The following is a 19,197-nucleotide window of genomic DNA, read 5'->3' on the forward strand; positions in this document are numbered from 1 at the left end:
CCAACCAACCAACCATCCATCCATCCATCCATCCATCCATCCATCCATCCAACAAAATAACCAAAACCAACCAACCATCCATCCATCCAAATAACCAAAACCATCCATCCATCCATCCATCCATCCATCCATCCTCTTCTCCATTTATATATTTAAATTTTAAACTAAACTCTGCTAAAAACAATTTCTCATAAATTCATAATAAATGTTTTAGTTTTACTTTAAAATTTGACTCAAATGAACAAAGAAGTTTGGAAATTTAAAAATAGATCATTTGGAACCAAGATGTAAAAAATGGAGGTTAAAGCACTTTAGAACTACAGACTAGATTTGGTTCCCATACAGAAGTGAGTCATGGTGTCATGAAGACTATTGACGGTTTTACTCTTGTGTATCTTCAGGATGGTGTAGGACATGGCGGTGAGGAGCCGCTGTCCCTCCAGGATGAAAATGTCCCACAGCCGAAGGGTCAGGGTGAACGGCGTCTGCAGGGTCACAAACACAACGGGTCACTGCCAGGTTTCCGGCTCCATCCCCAGGTCTGCACCTCCGCTGCTGGTCCGAGTCAGGAAGTTCATCTGGCCGGGTCCCAAACCTCAGCGCGCTCTCCGAGCGACTCAGCAGGACGGAGAAGTGCTGACAGAGGCTGAAACCTGCCAGATCGCCGCCACAGGATTGTGGCACACAGACTAATAACAGAGCAGCCTGACAGCTTTTAAAGCTCCCATCTACTGCAGAGCCAGGCTCAGATTTCACCAGGATTCTTCTGCTGAAATCATCTGAAATCAGGAGCAGGAGCGTCCTGTTTCAGCGGAACGAGATGCTGGGCTAACTGGGTTTTATTCCACGACAGAAACTGGCATTCAGACCAAGGCTCTGTAGGTGGCGCTCTTCTTAAATCTGCTCACTGAATCTAATGAGATGCTGATAATACTGTATGTCTGCAGCAATTTTCACTGGTGATTAATACCAGCGTTTAACGAGGAAATGATTCAGTTTGTCACAAAAACACAAAACAGATTACACCAGAGCTGGAGTCAAAGTGGAGAAAAGTAAGTACACCCTTATTAACTTAAGTATTTCATCCCCTGTTACAAAATAAAACATTCTGTAGTTTCATTTTAATGCAGGAAGACAAAAAAAACACAAATTCAGAAAAAAGAAAATGTTAAAAATTTGTAAGCAAGTTTTTGATTAAAATAAATATTTCATAACTCCAACACAAACAGAGTTTCATCAATTTATCATTTACAGAAACTTCTTGTCTTAACTTTTAAAAATGTTTTTTAGTTTTAAATATTTGTCTTTTTCAATTTTTATGACATTTATTTTTAGTTTTAAATCTTTTTTTAGTTTTTCAGTATCAATATTTCTTGAAGTTTTCTGAAATTTTGAATTATTTTTTTTCATTTCCAATTTATAAATTTTTTAAACAAATTTATGGCCCCATTTTATCTCCATATAATGAAACAACAGGCTGAGGAATGAGGGCAGAACTTGCAGCTCTTTGTTCATTTCTGATCACCAATGCTGTGATTCAGTTTGTGTAAAATCCACATGTTCAGGCCTGCGTCGGGTTTCCCAATGATTCAGATGTTTAGGAGAAAGTTCTGTGGACAGAAGATTCCAACATCGACATGTTTTTAATCAGCTCAGCCTGTTTGGACTGGAAGATCAGAGCCTCCGTCTCCAAACACAGAGGAGGAAACATTATGGCTGCTACTGAAAACGTCTTAGCTGAGGTCAGGTAATTTTATTTATATGGCTCATTTTCTTAGTGCTTCATACTGAAGGCTGGTGGGGGAAGAGAAATGCTCATTTTACTGATTCACACACGACTTACTTAAATAAAACCCTGAATCCTTTCAAGATCGGTCTAGTTAAAACCTGAGTCTGCTGAACAGAGAGCTGCTTGTGATGCAAGCTGTCAAATAATCCAGATAGGTTATCTAATCTGATCGTCATGGAGACAGACGGGTCCCAACAGGCTTCCTCACCCGGTCGATGAAGCACTGCATGAACCATTTGGTGCAGTAGATCCCTGCAGACATCTGCTCCCGGTCCTGCAGAGCCACAAACACCAGCAGGAAGCAGATGAAACCTCAGAATCCTTCAGCATTGTGTCGTTTCCACGGCGACGCCGAGAGCTCACCATGTGTTTCTTCAGTTTCGGGAGGAGTTTGGAAAGGATCTGGTCATGATGAGCCTGGAACCGGTGAAGTTTGGGGAATCCAGGAACAAAGAAGCCTGGAAACACAGAGACAGAGCAGAGAATGAAGATTTTATTTAACTTTATTTAGTCTAAGGTCAAATTTTAATAGCATTTTCATGACAGACGACTTAAAAAGCCTGGCAGTGCTAACAGAAAGAACCACGATTGGTCTTGTCTGGCGTTTTCTCTCACTCTGATGGAAGCTGTGGGATGTGTGACCATATAAGGAGAGATGATGCAGCAGGAACAGGAACATGAAGCTTCCCTGGTGAGAAAATGCTTCTTTTTTTTTTTTTTTACTTTTTATGTCTTCTTTCAGAGCTCCATGGATCAGTTTATTAAGTCGTATCTGCAAACTAGAGATTCTCAAACTTCAAGCTCAAACGTCTAAATCTCTGCAAATAAACTGGGTGATGCAAAGCATAATTTTGTGAGATGTTGTTGCTGCATATGTCTGTAATATACAGGAAGCAGAGGTTACAAACTAGCATGAATCATTCCAACAGGTCCAGGAAACCACCTGGACCTCCAACAGAAACCAAACAGAAACTTACCAGAGGCACCAAACAGAAGGATTCTGTTTGGTGCCTCTGGTAAGGCACAAATCCACTAGCAGATGTTTGAACTGGTGTTTTAAATCACAATTATTGTGATTATATTGGATTACGGCTGCATTGATTTCCATAGAAAACCAAGGAAATGGACAGAACTCGCGTTTGACAAAGAAAAATAGCTTTTAAATGCATCCTGCTAGAAATATTAGTAGAGATAAAAGTAATATATCCAGATATTCTCAGCATGAATGGGAACGGCCCACCAGAGTTTTACACAAGTTTTCTTTTCAGAATAAACATTTTCTGCTGGTTTGTTTATTCTAGTTTATTCTACCACAACTGAGCAACTTTTCATTTGCRGATACAAAAAAGTAACTTCTTACTTTATTTGTGGCTGCCAAATGATCCCAGATAATCATTCCTCCACCTCCGTGCTTTATGTGCACTATGGCCAAACATTTGGTGTAAAAATATAAAAATAGTAATGAGCATTATTTATATCATCAGTTCAGCTCTGTGGCACAGCAGATGAAGGAAATCCAACTGCATCTACATAGTTTCACATCATGTCCATTTATTGATCATATAAAAAGGTGAAACTCCCATAAAGCACAAAATAAGATGGGAACAGATGGGAAAGTTTGCTACATCAGAACTTATTACCAAAATGTGTTTCCATCTTCCATTTAGTACAGTAACTCTTTTCTGGAAAAGCCAGAAATCACCTCAAAACCACTAGTAAAAATCACGAACTGTGACTTTTAGCACAAGCCAGAATCAGCAGCCTGAAGGATGCGCAGCAGGCGGAGGTCTTCAGGTGAAGACATGCTGCCCTGCGGCGCTCTGCAGCTCACCGTGCATGGCGTGCCGATCGTTGGTCAGCAGCTGCGCCAGCGCCCAGAAGGCGTCCTCCTCGTTCATGTACATCAGCAGCAGGGCGGCGATCTGACTCATGCCCTGGCAGTAGCTCACCTCCTGCAGGAGACAGAAAACACAGACCAAAATAACACAACATGTTCCAGTCCTGCAGGGCTGGGAGCTGTTCTGGTTCTGGTTCAGCTTCAGGTCAACATGCAGAAATAAAATCCACTGTAAGATTTAAAGACGTTGTCTCTGTTTCTCTGTTCCCAGACTGAAGCTCTGAACTGTAAACTCATCCAGCCTCAGCGATCAGCAGCCCGTCTGCAGCTGCTGATCAACAGAGCAGAACATGACATGTTTGCTGCAGAAAATACTTTTTTTTCTTCAGAGAAGCAGAGTGTCGTGTCAGCAGGCTGTTAGGAAAAACCTGCACACATTTCACATCCGAGATGATTATTGGTTAAACGGAAAGCAGCTACTTACAGTGTTATAAACTGAATATGCTGAGAGGACGTGGAAGAGCGACTGCTGCCTGAGGAGGAGCGAGCAGAGGGAAACTTCACAGATCAAATATAATACATCCATCACAGTTATTAATAAACCTCAGACTCTCTCCTAATGTTTCCATTTCAGTTTATCTGCACTAACAAAACAGAAGTATTCATGCACATGCAGGCCACACTTTTCAGATGTATTATTTGTGCATTTCTTCCTTCCACTTAACCATTTCTTTCTGTTGATCCGTCTGAATCCCAAAGTGTGTTTGAAACGTGACAAACTATGCAAAGGTTCACGGGGTGTGAATACTTTTTCACTGTACTTTATTTCTCATCCACTACAGAAAAACTGGACATTTTTCCTCCCCAGCAGAAATATTTTCACTCTGCAGCCTTTAGAGGAGAAACTGCATCACCACAAAAACGTCTCGCTGCTTTTAAAGACCCAATAAAACAATAACTGGAAGAAAAACGGATAGAAAAATTAACAACAAATACTGAGGTTACAAGAAACACAACTGTGGATGAAAAATAAATATTTTAACCTTTAATAAGCCTAAATGAAGAATCTGGAATAATAACTGATCGATGTAATAATCTGATAAACTGCCAGTCGTTCAGTTTCTTTGTTTTGTGTTGAGTAATAAAACATAATGTGTTTCTTTCTATTTTGTAATGATGTTTATGTTTTTCACTCATTTGTTATTTTATTCTTTGTAATTGCACATAATTTCATATTTCCATCCACCTAATTGCATCATTTTCACAAATTAATTCAGGTGTTATGACAAGTTAAAACTTTTATTAAATACTTATTTTTGAATGAGAACTTTCTGCTTCTACTGGAGTTAAAACATATTCAAATATTACTACTTTTATTTGACTTTTCTACCTGACTTCTTACTTGTCACTGTAAATTAAGGTATGTATGAATTTGCATATGTTGTTAATATAATGTTTCATTATTTTATATTATTATTTCACTTCCAGAGTTAGTATTTAGATGAACTGTTTGCTATAATCACCATGATGTTTATATCTAGTCATTTATTCCCAATTAAATGAGCCTCATAAATAAATTAAAGTTTTGGTCATTTAAAGCGTTTATTGTGACTCTTTGTGTTGTTTTGTCACTGACTGGCCTTTCAGCAGAACCGTTCCAAAGTTTTATTTAATCAGAAAGTTTCAGCCTGAAACCCACTTGACCCCGAAGCGGTCCATGAACATGATGTGGTTCCGGAAGGTTCTGTTGATGTCCAGGTCGATCTGCTTGATCTCGGAGGAACACAGTCGGGATTGTTCCTTCATTTTCTAAGAGGCAAAGCAGCAAAACAAACTCAGTCACATGATGAAATCTGATGAACGAATGAAGAGACATGAATCCTCGCCTCGTATTTTCCCTGGTTCTCCCTCTTGGTCCGCTCCACGTCCAGCAGCAGCGTCCAGGCCCGGCCGCGGAGCTGCAGGGGAATGCCCTTATAGACCCGCTTCACCATCTGGCAGCAGAGAGCAGAATGAGTCAGCGCCAGGCGCTCGGCTTCACAGGGACACAGCTCAACTCTCACATCAGAAACATATTCAGGCTGCGCCGCTGTTGGCGAGTCACACAGAGATCAGATGATTAACGCGACGCAGAGACACAGCAAAGACAAGCTTACAGGGATTTCTGCAGCACTCAGGAAAAAATTCAGCTTTATGTTCAGATTATTGATGTTCCAGGTTCACATAAACCCTCCTGTATGTACAGGATGGAGACTGAGGGTCACAGCTGTTTACTCAGGGTTTTAAAATGCATATAGTGGCAGCCAATCAGAATGCTGGGATCCAAAAACCATGAAGGGGGGCAATGCTAACATCCAAGCTAACATTCATCAGCTCTTATTCCATCAACATTTTCTAAGAGTCGTGGTTAGAAAATGGCAAATCTAAAAACAACTTTCTCAATTTAACACAACAAAAAGATTTTGCAGTCGCTCGGTGGCTTTTCCAAAAAAGCTGTTAATGCTCCAAAGATGGAAACACATTTGGTGGATAAACTCTGACAGCAAACTTCTCCAAACCACTTCAGAGAACAAACCTCCATCTTGGAGGGGAACCGTCTCCGTTCTTCTGAAGTGTGTGGTTCCATCAGCATCTGATGAAAATACGCTCTGGGTAGCCTTGCACCTGAAAACTCTGACGCTGGTGCTACTTTGATTAGGACGCTGTTGTTATGTTCCCCACACTGTCAGACTGTAACTGATGGTGGAGGTGCAAAAACCTCCCATATGTGCAAGGAAATGCAGTAAATGATGTCAGGCTCATGGAAACAAACATGTGCAGATGTGATGTTGGTGTTGTGGTGTCGTGACAGTCTGCTGGGATCTTCTGATGGACAGGAAACCAAAATGGTCCTGGTGAGTTTAGCTGGATTTGACACAATCCACGTTTTCAGAGGTCCTGAAACAGGAAGTCTGTCTGTTCTGACTCGTGTCTGAACATATTTTCAGACCCTATGGCATCACATTGGTGCCTCACCTTGTCGCTGTTCTTGTATTTGTCCCATTTATTCACCATCTTCAACCATTTCTCTGCTCTCTCGATCTCCAGCTGCTTCCGCTGAGGAGACAGAAGAAAGTCAACAAAACCACAAAAACATGTTTGATTCCTGAGCTCTGAAAGGTTTTCTGTCTTTACCTTCTCCTCCTGAACTGTTGGGGCCGGCAGCTCATTCTCACTGCAGGGAAAAACAAACCATCAGGCAACAACCAATGGAAATCCTGCTCACAGCGCCACCGAGTGGCCGCATGACTTACTGCATGAAGCCGAAGCGGTCGATGGCTTGATAGATGCTGTAATCAGCATCTTCCCAGGGATCGATCTCCACGCCGCCCTGCCTGCCCTGGAGACACAGAATCAAACAAGTTACTGGCATGAAGAGGAAGACAGGAAGGGCGGCCATGTTGAATCTTCCTGCAGCCAACAGGAAACGGCAGGAGTTCTCAAAACGTTAAAAAGTTTACAATACAACTAGAATAAGGATGTTCATTTCTGATTAAAGAATAGGGTCAAAATAATATTTCTTAGAAATATAAGCTAATAATAAAGTTTACATGAAGCTACCAGACTGACGATTAAATAAAATATAAAATCTAGAGCTGGAAAACATTTAAAGGGTTTTATTTAGAAATTTTTATCCTGAAATACATTTGTACTTCTAAACACTGCAGATGGGATAAGCACATATGGATATAACATATTTTTTTATTTATGTGCTAAATTTCACACTTTTAAAATATTTTAATTTACACTAACAGACTCCATGTCAGAAACTTGATATGAAAACAGCAAAAACTGAAATGATTTCGTCCTTGTCGCTCAGCTGCATCAGTCTACTGAAATGCAACTTTATCTGGAAATTATTACAGATATTATTACAAATAAACAATTTGTAATAATATTCATGTAACGTATAGTGTACAAAAGAGAAACTTTTCAAAATAAAACAAGAAGAAATCAGTCAGGAAAACAAAGCGAGGAGAAAGGAATGTAGAAAAGTAAAATCAGATGGAGTTCAGTTGTGGGATATTACAGTAAAACCAAAGTGACATCAGGAGGAGGAGGAGGAGGAGGAGGAGGAGGAGGAGTTGAGACCTCAGCGTCATGAAAGTGAGAGAAATAAAAATATCGTGGAGCCGCAGAGCGACGACGACACTGAGCTGATTAATGCTCAGAATGAAACAATAAAACCAACTCAGAGATTTCTGAGTTCAGAGAGGGGTTGTCTGGAGTAGCTCTGAGCAGTCAGTAGCTAACCTGCTTTAGACAGCAGTCAGTGATGCTCAGACAATCAGAACTGGACCAGTTTTTAAAATAAATAAAACTTTAAAACATTTCAAATCACTCTGGTCTGATATTTTGAACTTAGAACCAAACAAAAACTTCTGATCGTTTCCTAATCGGAGGCTGTGATGAATCATTTCCATCAACCAATCAGAGGGTCACCAGATGACTCTGCAGACGACTGAAGCTTATGAGCAAACCGAACGAGAAACAGTGACCCACAAACACACAAACACAACTCCAGCTATCGATCAACCGACCAACCGACTGACGGATGGATGGATGGATTCCATTCCCACCTGTAAAATAATAACATTCCAGAGTTTTCCAGGGTTTTCCAGGAATCCTGCTGCTGCTTTAGAGTAAAAAGTTTATGTTCTGAAGGAACTTTGTTAAATCAAAGTTCCATCAAATCAAAGAGACGTCAGCAAACAAACAATATATTCAGTTAAACAGAGAGCTGGAGGATGATTCCCACTCTTTAAAAAGTCAACATCATTTCTTTAGGAAGCTCAAATCCCAGAACCCAGACGGCTAAAAACCTGCATTCAGGTTCTGGAGAGGACAGTATGAGAATCTGCTACCAGGAGGAGTTTCACCCAGATTATCCTGCAGGTAAAGATCCCTGTAAATCATCTGTTGTTCTCCAGTAATCCTAACATCAGACACAAACACTCTGTTACATAATGAAAGCTCTTTGGCAGCCAAACACACATCTTCCCACTCGTTTATTGTCCTCCACTCAGGCACCAACCACAGCTCACAAACAAACATCTTAAGTGCTGCTTCCATCCTTCCCAGTGTTCCCAGTGTTTACCACAACCAACCAACCAACCAGTTCTCTGAACTCTGCAGCGCAGCAGGAGATTTAGCAGGGAGATTGTGCAGGAAGCTCGTTCTGTAGAGACTCACCGTAGCATATTTTAAGATGATGTCAGCCCGTTCCTCTGCTATTAGAGTCTCGATGTCTTTCTTCATGTCAATATCTGCAGAGAGAGGAGAGGAGAGCAGAGCGAGTTAGAGACGGAGAGCAGAAACAGTGGGCGACTGTTGGCGTCCAGACCAACGGGATGAGCTGGAACCACTTAAGCACGCTTTGAATGTAATGACTTCACAGAAGATCAACGCAGTAATGTACATTCATGCTAGCGTAGCAAAACGATACAGTCATGGTAAAAGGAAAGAGCCTGAAGAAGGAACGCCTCTGGGACGATGTGCTCTGGACAGATCAGACCAAATTAGGGATGTTTGGCCAACAAAGATCAATGTTTGGAGCCTCAGACCATCAGTCAAACATGGTAAAGTGATGATTTAAGATCTTTAGGATTAGCTTTGTTCACGCCGATGGGTTTGGTTGTTGTAGTGTGGTCTAACAAAACGAATCATCGGTATTGTTAAAGCCAAGACACACCACTTGCATCCGACTCTTTACACTTTGTTCAACAGTTCCAATATTGACCAACGAAGTTGTGAGATTGAGTATTCACTTGAGGACATGCACCGGAAATCCTGACAGCATAAACACATGTTTTCTGAGACGAGATGTCAAAAGGCCAAGGGTCAACTTGGCATTAGGGGTGAAGGTAACGCTTGGGAAAGGGTTTCAGTCTGAAAGGACCAGAGGTCCAATGGTCCGACAGCTGAAGTTTGGTCCAAACTGGGTCATGAATGTAGCAATGATCCCAAACACGCGTTCAAACTGCATGACAAAGGCTCACAATGAAACCCACACCGCTCTAACACCCAATGAGAAATATGGTTCTACAAGCTGTCAGCTTGTATCCCAGTCAGGAAGACGTCTGACGTTAGATTAGCGCTTGAAAAACTATCTGTGGGTTTCACATTAGTACCACGAAGGACACCACCAAGTTGTGTCAGAAGAATAAACTTTGGATTTTACATGGTTTGTTTAGCAAACCATCAAACGTCAACCATGCAACTGGTACTTAAACTGTTATATCTTTGAAATCACTAAAAACAATCCTGTCCAGAGCTGAAGCCCTGCTGCCACATCATTCCCAAACAAAACACCAAGACTATGAATCCAGCTTGATCTACATCCTCGATCCGGACCTACACAAAGGCAGGACATGCACGGGTAATCTGGGCTTTCTGACAGAAGACTATACTTCTATACACCCAGACCTAAAATCTGCCTCTGTCCGCATGGACGAGCCAAACATCCTCAACAGAAAAGCTTCATGGTCAAAGATTGGACTGCTTCTGGGTTTAAGGCATCCAAACCAAAGAGCAGGAAGTTAACCTTCAAGCATGGCAGTGGCTGTATCATGCTTTTTGTCTTCACCTCTTCAGATCAGCAGCTACAGCGGTTCTTTCGTCTAGTTGTGGTTCCCTAACTCCAACCGATTTTTCTGTAGAGTGTATCTACTATATTTGGAAGAAAATGCAGCTTGAGAAGCTGAAATACGAATGAGCAACGCAGCTTGAGACGCGATTGGCTGGTGTTTCCAAAGCAGCCAATCCAGGAGTTTGATCCTTGGTGCAAAAAAGAGGTAAGGAAAGACGGTAGATGCTGGCTTCCACTGTATCGGTTTCCATCGAGTGAATTAATGCAAATTAAGGCACATTTTGTGTTTAAACTATTAAAATGGGAGTCTCTCAGAGTTTTTACACGAGATCTCAAGTATTCGGGGTGGTTGTGGTCACTAACTCTGGGAATTTATCGTAGAAGGTTGAGACTTGGTACCAGTCAGCTGTTACAGCGAGATGATCCGAAACATGGACGGATCATATCATATCCTGCTTTTGGACCGAATAACAAAGGTCAACATTACAATTCTGGGATTCTGGCCCTGTTAAAACATGTTAAAAGTCGGACCTGAGTCAGGAAACTAAGAGCTTAAACAAACTCTCCTGCAGACAGAACGATTCCAGGAGCTTGTTCGGTTGAGATGCAAGTTGCTAACAGACATTTACCCAAATATTTAAATATCTGAGCTTGTATACAAGGATAAATAAAACTTCTGCACCCAGATCCATGGAAGTTGATGTTTAGTCATATCTGGAGAAAGAACAGTGAACATAACACATTAAAATCCCAAATTAACTCGACAGGAATGTCGATGATGAGGAGGAAACGGCGAACTGCAGCTGGAAACTGGGCCAGAGTTTATCCAGTCAGACTCACATTTTCAGCTCGAATGAAAAAAGACAGAAACAGAACCTAACGGGTCGTCAATCTTCCTGCTTCGCTTCCTGGTTGGAGTCAGTAGATTTTTCTCCACCCATGTCGGTTACATGATGTTCTTTCCCAAAATGATGGTGTTCAGAAAGACCCCGAGCATGAGCTCAGACACACAGATACACAAAATACTCTGGCTTTAGGTTTTCTAAAGCAGGCAAGAAACACTCTTCCCTCCGTCGGTTAGGATTTCATAGCTTATAAATCAGCAGAGGAGCGTTTGAACGTGCAGCAAAGCAGCAGCTCTGCTGCTACTGAGGTCTGGCTGTTGAAAGCTCCCAGAGGAAGTTGTCATCTGAAGCGTATGGTGGCGGCTGCTGTGGTTGGGAGTAAATCGCACACGAGTTCTGGCGGGAGTCCCAGTCTGAAGGGTGGAGGCCCAAACTGGGAGAGACTGGACGGCACTCCTTCACCTGGACGGCCGACAAACCAAACCAGGCCTGGCGCTCGCTACAGAAACCAGGCTGGAGATCCTCTCAGGGTTTGGGATCAAATGAGAGCAGAAAATGAGCTTTTTTTACATCCTGCATCTGAATTTATACAAACTTTCCTTTAAAGAACGAATGAGAACCTTAAAGTTTCTGATACCAGCCCAGCAGAAGGCCGCGGTTCTTCTGGGCCGGACTTCCCTCAAGACAAACCAACTTCAAACTCGAACCAAAACGATCCACCAGCAGAACTGGAATAAAGGCTTCAGGGATCTGCTGACATTAAATGTATCATTGGGCTCATCGTGTTGGACAAAATAAAATCTCTAAATTAGCCTGAAATGCAGCTGAAACAAGATTTTTAAACATTTTATATGACCTATTTTTCCCCCAATTAAATCTTTTTTTTTTCCACTTTAGGTCAGTTACCTTAATTATTTTTGATAGATACCAGAAATAATATAAAAAACTTTTTTTTTTTATATTGAGGAAGTATCAAATATTTCCTCAATATTTAACAGTTTTCCTTATAAACTGTAGGATTTTACTGTTTTACATGTTTTCTCCTCAGGATTCATTTTGATTTGTGTATGACTCAGTCCTTTCCTCATCGAATCATCATCACAGCATGACGCTGCCACCACCGTGCTTCACAGGTTTTCCCTTTTCTCCTCTAAATGTAACGATGGACTTTATCTCCAAACACTCCAACATTCACAAACTGTAGCTTTTTTATGTTGCTGTTGGTGTAACGGCTTCTTCTTCTCTGATGGCCGTTCAGGATTCAATGGTTTTCTCTTCCCAGATCCACCATCAGATGATCGGTTTCTGGTTTGGTTCTGGAGCGGATTTAAAGATTTCACATCAGAACCGTCTCCTTCCTGAACGTGTGATGGATGGACGGCCTCACGCTGTTAGAACAGATCAATGTAGGATGTGAAGAAAGTAAATAACTACAGTGGATTGTAGGAAATAGAAATGATTTAGTTCATCCTATTTGACCTAAAACAGAAACATTTTTGTCTGATTTAATGTCAGACACTGAAAATGAAAATGTTTTGTTTATTCTTATTTTAATCTGGGTCTTCATCCGGACCTGTAACTGTTAAATTCTGTTAAAATCCGTCATAACCTCCTCAGATTAATATATTATGATGCATGTCCAGGTTATAATGATCCATATTTTAAATCTGGTTCCGTTTGGGACTCATATTTCGGTTCTGCTGATGTCAGGCCTCAGATCCGCTGCCTCCATCTGAACCAGGCGGTGGTGCCTCAACACCGTCCGGACCGGTTTCACAGATCCGGACCGGTATTACCGTGATCCGAACCTTCGGAACCGGAACACTGTGTTTATTCTCTGGAGGTAAACAAACCCGCAGTTGGGGTTGAACATCGCCTGATGGGAGACCGTGGACGAGCATCGCGCGTGATTATTATTATTTTATTATGATTATTCTAATTATAAATAGGATAAAATCACGCAGGAACAAACCCACTCACCGTGTTTCTGTGGATTTCTGCGCTGTCCGTGCAGGAGACGCCGCAGCTCGTCCTGGCATCCTCCGGTGAAAGTGCAGCCTGCAGCGGGTTGAAAACAAAAGCCTCCCCCACATAAGGTCACCGACCGACGGTCCAACCGCACGCAGAGAGCGGGGCTCCGGGACCCGGTTCCGAGCACTGAGCAGGCGCCGCGGCGTGGCAACCGGCAGCCGAATCCCAGCCGAAACGGTCCGGGCCTTAAAGAAACAGAACCTGGAAGAGTTCCGACTCAAAACAAACAGCCCGAGCGGGTCGGAGCTCTGCTGCCATCTGCTGGACAGACGGGGTAGTGCAGGGAGAGGAGAAATAATGGGAACTGCTCTGAGTGGGAAATAATACCTAAACAAAATCCCGCATAAAAACAAGAAAATAACTGTTACTGTTATACAAAACACACGTTCCTCCTGATCTAATTGCAGTTAATGGGACATTATTAATTTCATAAATCAGAAAGAGCCACAGAAAACGTAGAAAACCTGATTTTAAGTAAATATGATTTAGCTGACACAAACTGAACTGTATTCATTTGTAAATTGGACAAAATTGGTTAATAATTGTCTCAAAAGTTAAAATTGCATTATTGAAAGTTATTAATATATGAATTAGCAACATGCATTGAATTTGTTTGAACTGGTGTGTTTTAAATCACAATTATTGTGATTATGTTGGATTACGGCTGCATTGATTTCCACAGAAAACCAAGGAAATGGACAGAACTCGCGTTTGACAAAGAAAAATAGCTTTTAAATGCAACCTGCTAGAAATATCATTAGAAATAAAAGTAATATATCCAGATATTCTCAGCATGAATGAGAACGGCCCACCAGAGTTTTAGAAAAGTTTTATTTTCAGAATAAACATTTTCTGCTGGTTTGTTTATTCTAGTTTATTCTACCGCAACTGAGCAACTTTTCATTTGCGGATACAAAAAAGTAACTTCTTACTTTATTTGTGGCTGCCAAATGATCCCAGATAATCATTCCTCCACCTCCGTGCTTTATGTGCACTATGGCCAAACATTTGGTGTAAAAATATAAAAATAGTAATGAGCATTATTTATATCATCAGTTCAGCTCTGTGGCACAGCAGATGAAGGAAATCCAACTGCATCTACATASTTTCACATCATGTCCATTTATTGATCATATAAAAAGGCGAAACTCCCATAAAGCACAAAATAAGACATGATTGAAAACCACAAACACATCATTAAGCTATTTAAAGCAACAGACACCAGGAATGTGTTAAAACATGAAAATACAAACGTTATAAAAGTGATTTGTTCTCTGCAAAGTGCAAAAAAATTCCCAAAACTTTTAACATTTCACACATAATATAAAAAGTGAAAATTTCCCTCGTTTTCATGACGTCAGACACGGCTGCCAAACATTTCTGTTAAAAATACAAACAATCCATTTCGATGACAGATGAGAAATACTGACATGTTTTCACTCCCTGCTGTTTTTATAACAAACAAATCCAAAATAAATTCAGTAAAAGTGAAATGCAAATGATTTTAAAGTCTCCAAACGGGTCGGGGACAAAGTTCTGCTGAGATGCAGGTCGGGTCGGGTCGGGTCATAAATCAGCTCTCTGAACGTCTCCTAGAGCTACAGTAAGTCTAGAAAAACAAGAAAATGGAACAGCTGGACGCCTGGCGTGAAAGGGCAAAGCTATGAAACTCCTGGGCTGGAGGGGAGGGCATTAACCTGAGAGGTCAAAGGTCAACCAGCAGGCGGGACAGACCATAACACGAGCTTCAACCCGAGAGGAGAAAGAAAGGAGGAAAGAAAGCTTTTCAACCTGCTGTCCAAACGCAGCGCTAATCACCATGGCAACGCTACACTCACACTGAAGCACGGTGGTGACAGTGTCATGCTTTGGGATTTTTTTTTACTTTGTTGTACAAAAACAAAGAAATTAGATTTTAGAGGTGCAAGTGAGGACGGAGTTTCATGTCTCAACATGGTTAGTTACTAAAATATATTTAAAAAACTTTATGTTGCTTCTGCTTTGGTCACTCAGCAGCAGACAAAGATATGTACAGAGAGAAGATGTTCAACTCTGAGGGGGAAAAATTACAAATTACAACTGAAGTTATAATTTCAAACATTTATTGAAATATAAAAAGTAATAGAGATGCAGATTTTTAGACGTCAACTCTGAAAATCTCTCTCTGAAAAATCTGCCTGAAGTTTTAAATTGTTTTCACATGTACTTATTATTCTGACCTGTTTTTATTTTTGTTTGAACGATTTATTTCCTTATTTTTATCTGCCACGCCTGTGATTCGGGACGGACGAAGGCGGAGGGCCGAGACGGAGAGCAGGTGTGAAGCACCAACCAACATTTCAACTTTCAGCAAAAGGTGAAATTGAAATAAAAAAAGTAAAACATGCAGTTCTGATTGGTCCGTCTTCAAGGATTTAAACCCTAAAACTCTCAGCTTGGCTCAGTTTGTTTGTAGGAAGCAGCAAACAGCAGCTGAAGTCATTTTCAGCTGAACTAAATCACCTTTACAGGTAGAAAACCAGCTGAAATCCCTGATTAGGACTGAAACGTTGACTGAAACATGGAGACCAGTCATAGCGGTTGGAAGAGTTTTGATTGTTTTTTTTCCCTTTATTCAATTATTCTTATTATTTCTGTTACCATCTTAAACTTCTCCACCTGAATTCTCTCATTTTCTTTGGTCTTCAGCTCCATCAGGCAGACCGAAGCATGAATTCACCCAGAAACATCCATCATGGTTTTTCAAACTCCCAACAGATCCGGTTGGACTGTTGAACTACCACCAGCTGAACTGGTTCATAAAATCACACCAAAAGGAATTTAAGCTGAAAAACGTCTGTTAGGGTGGAGAACGTTACAGCAGCAGGATGAGGGGGTGGAACCAGCAGCTCAGTTCATCCAGGCGTAGGCGAACAGGCCGTTCTTCTCCCACAGCTCACAGCGAGTGGACGAGTGGTTCTTCACCTCCAGCTTCTCCGACAGCAGAGCAATGGCTGATGGGAACTCTGGCCACGCCGCCTCCATCCTCCCTGCAGGCAGAAAACAGCTGAAAAACAGCTTACAGCTGGAAACGGCGCCATCTGGTGGCACAAATATTTTATGCTTGCTGGTGTGTGACCAGAACATCCACCAGCTGGGTTTCCAGTCCCAGTTCTCCCAGTTTAGCTCAGCAGTTAACTGGTTGGTTTAACACTGATGAGGGTTTCAGACGGAGTCCTGCTGTGATGTGGCTTCACTTTGTATTTCATCTGGTCTTATTTCAACAATAAAACCCACAAACAGAAATAAAACAAATAAGAAAATAAAATGGATTATTATTATTATTATTATTATTATTATTATTATTATTATTATTATTATTATTATTTTCTCTACACTGGATCAAGTCAGCAAAACAGACGGATGAATGGAAACATCAATATTCTTCCTTCTCTTCCAGATCCCAGGGTGAAACACAGTCAGACCCAACAAGGCTGGAATCAACCAGTTCAATCTATTTAAACCACATTAAACCAGTTTAAACCAGATTAAACCAGTTTACACCAAGTTAAACCAGTTTAAACCAGATTATACCAGTTGAAACCAGATTAAACCAGTTTACACCAAGTTAAACCAGATTAAACCAGATTATAACAGTTTAAACCAGGTTAAACCAGTTTAAACCAGATTATACCCGTTTAAACCAGGTTAAACCTGTTTAAAGCAGTTTAAACTAGATTAAACCAGGTTAAACCAGGTTTGAGGAAGTCTTTGATCAATCTAATACAAATTGGTTCAAACAGGTTCAAACTGGTTCAAACTGGTTCAAACCGGTTTAAAGCAGCTGCAGGTCATTTCAGATCAACAATTGAGTGAATAAATAAAATCACACATTCATAAATAAATTGCAGCACATAGAAAAAAAGGATCAGCATTCTGGGTAGAAGATGATCGTATTTCCCTCTCTGCTGGAACGGAACCAAAATATTTCACATTTTAGACGTGAAACTCTCCACCGGTGCTGATCTGAGGTCTGGTTAAAACAGAACCGGTTCACAGACAGAAACCCGGCAGCAGAACCAGTACCTGTTTTGGCGAAGTTGACCAGGTGGTGAGTGTAGAGCTGCTGGAAGCTGCGGTCCTGAGGAGACAGAGGTTTGGCCAGGAAGCGGTCCAGTCCTCCAAAGAACGCCACAACATCCAGGCAGTGGAAGGAGAAGCGGCTGGGAAACGGCAGCAGGCTGCTGGACGTGTTGACGGGTCCGGAGGGCGTGTGGGTCACAACGTACCGATACACCGGAGAGCTGAGAGCCGCTGGCAGGACGGAGGAGAAAAGTAACGTCACAACAGCGGCAGAATGTACGGGAACACAACACGGTGAAAAATATGGGAACCTCAATGTGTCGTAAATGACATGGTCTGGTATGTAAACCGTTTTCCTGCAGATGCTGGAACCTTCCTGTAGGTGGAGCTGTACTCAGGTCTCCCTTTTATTTTTCACTCTTTATTCTAACATTCTTATCTGGATTAAAAAAATGTCTTTTCAAATTACTTCTGTTTTTATCCTCGACTCAGACACAAACCAGTGATCACCTTCCTATAAATAGGCAACAATATTTACAGAGCACGTAAGGTGGATATCACTGGATATCACTGGATATCACTGGATATCACTGGAACTGACGTTAGCACTTTAGCATTAGCTTCTATTCTACTGTGTTGGTGTAGAGCTGCAGGATTAGCATAACTAACTCTTTAGTTAGCGGTGCTCGCCACTGTAATACGGGATGCTCAATTTCAAATGTTAAAAAAGGTTTATTTTCTTTCACTTTTAGTCAAAATGTAAAGCCGCATTAGCATTAAAATGGTTGATTTAGAAATGATTCTCCAAACTCATTTGTGGAGATAAAGATGGTGCTCATTATGTTTGTTTTTTTACGTGAGATGCATGTTTAAAAATACAGAGGAATGAAATGGCCCTCAGTCACGTCTCTCAACATGTCAGGTTTATTCAGAACGATGTTAACGAGCCCCAGAGGCTCAGAGCCTCCGTGACGCACTAATCAGCAGCCGCAACGCATACCTGGAAAATGACAGACATGAATTAAAGCTGCAGTCTGCGCCAACGCTGAGATGAGGAAGACAAATAAAACCTGCCTGGCCGGATGCCGCCGGGCTGACGGGCTCAGAGGAGGCTGGTTGTAAGCAGTGCAGGGTTATGGGTTGGTTACCTGCGGCCCTCCTGGCCAGGTCGTTGTTGGGACAGGTGACCCTGATGTCAGACACCATGGTGGTGAAGGCCCTCTCCGGACAGCGGTCTGTGGTGGGACAGGGGGCCGAGGGCGGGTACAGGTCCAGAGCGTCTTTAGGGAGACCCGGACCGAAGGTCTGGAGCTTTTCTGAGGAAGGGAGAAAAAAACAGACCAAATTCAGACCAATAAAACACTAAAAACAATAAATGTTATCAAGTATTTCTAATTTATAGTGCAAACAGTTCACTTGAAACAAGAAAACTGTCATATTAGTGACTTTTCAGTAAGATTTTTTTTATAATAATCCATAATATTGATGAAATGGTTCTAGTTCCTCCAGCTGATTATTTCACTTAAAACATTTGTCCTGTGTTATAGTTGAAATTATCTAGTACTTTTAAAAATCTATATTAAGGAGTTATTGATGTAAAACAAGCTAAATGGAAATTTACTTCTAAGTTAACTTTATCGGTAACATTTAATTTGAAGGGGGTGAATACGACTGTCATAAACACGTCCTAACATCTGTCATTACTGATATAAATGTTATAAAAGTATTACTGATTGCACTTTAAAAATTAGATAACTTTATGTTATTATAGGTAAAGTTTAAACAGTAATGATTTCTTGGTTAATGTCAAGTTGTCATAACAAAAACATTTTGAATAATGTCAACTTTGTATCAAAAGTGTCATGACGCTTTATGACAACAGTTATAAATATTCATGAAGGCTTATTCATGTTCATGACAGGTGTTATGACAGGTCTTATGACAGGTGTTATGACAGGTGTATGACAGGTGTATGACAGGTGTTATGACAGGTGTTATGACAGGT

General features: G+C 41.2%; 2 protein-coding genes across 3 annotated transcripts in view; both read right to left on the reverse strand.

Annotated features, from left to right (window-relative positions):
- The window catches only part of LOC103462995 (USP6 N-terminal-like protein), a 17,449-nt gene extending 4,066 nt beyond the window's left edge, over positions 1-13,383 (reverse strand). The window contains exons 1-12 of the mRNA XM_008406088.2: positions 13,080-13,383; positions 8,859-8,932; positions 6,920-7,005; positions 6,801-6,840; positions 6,642-6,722; positions 5,513-5,620; positions 5,326-5,435; positions 4,111-4,159; positions 3,621-3,741; positions 2,153-2,247; positions 1,998-2,063; positions 386-485 (exon numbers count right to left, since the gene is read on the reverse strand). Of these exons, the coding sequence (XP_008404310.1) occupies positions 386-485; positions 1,998-2,063; positions 2,153-2,247; positions 3,621-3,741; positions 4,111-4,159; positions 5,326-5,435; positions 5,513-5,620; positions 6,642-6,722; positions 6,801-6,840; positions 6,920-7,005; positions 8,859-8,924 (922 nt within the window). The 5' untranslated portion in view covers positions 8,925-8,932; positions 13,080-13,383. The remainder of the gene's footprint in view (positions 1-385; positions 486-1,997; positions 2,064-2,152; positions 2,248-3,620; positions 3,742-4,110; positions 4,160-5,325; positions 5,436-5,512; positions 5,621-6,641; positions 6,723-6,800; positions 6,841-6,919; positions 7,006-8,858; positions 8,933-13,079) is intronic.
- Positions 13,384-14,231: 848 nt separating this feature from the next.
- The window catches only part of LOC103462994 (para-nitrobenzyl esterase), a 36,384-nt gene continuing 31,418 nt past the window's right edge, over positions 14,232-19,197 (reverse strand). Inside the window, exons 8-11 of one of the 2 annotated variants that reach the window (XM_008406087.1) lie at positions 18,341-18,508; positions 17,196-17,423; positions 15,989-16,159; positions 14,232-14,882 (exon numbers count right to left, since the gene is read on the reverse strand). In XM_008406087.1, the coding sequence (XP_008404309.1) occupies positions 16,020-16,159; positions 17,196-17,423; positions 18,341-18,508 (536 nt within the window). In that variant the 3' untranslated portion in view covers positions 14,232-14,882; positions 15,989-16,019. Of the gene's footprint in view, positions 16,160-17,195; positions 17,424-18,340; positions 18,509-19,197 lie in introns of both variants that reach the window. The other variant, XM_008406086.1, reaches the window with a different exon arrangement.

This window comes from Poecilia reticulata, linkage group LG3 (genome assembly GCF_000633615.1).
Source record: "Poecilia reticulata strain Guanapo linkage group LG3, Guppy_female_1.0+MT, whole genome shotgun sequence".
Taxonomy (NCBI): Eukaryota; Metazoa; Chordata; class Actinopteri; order Cyprinodontiformes; family Poeciliidae; genus Poecilia; species Poecilia reticulata.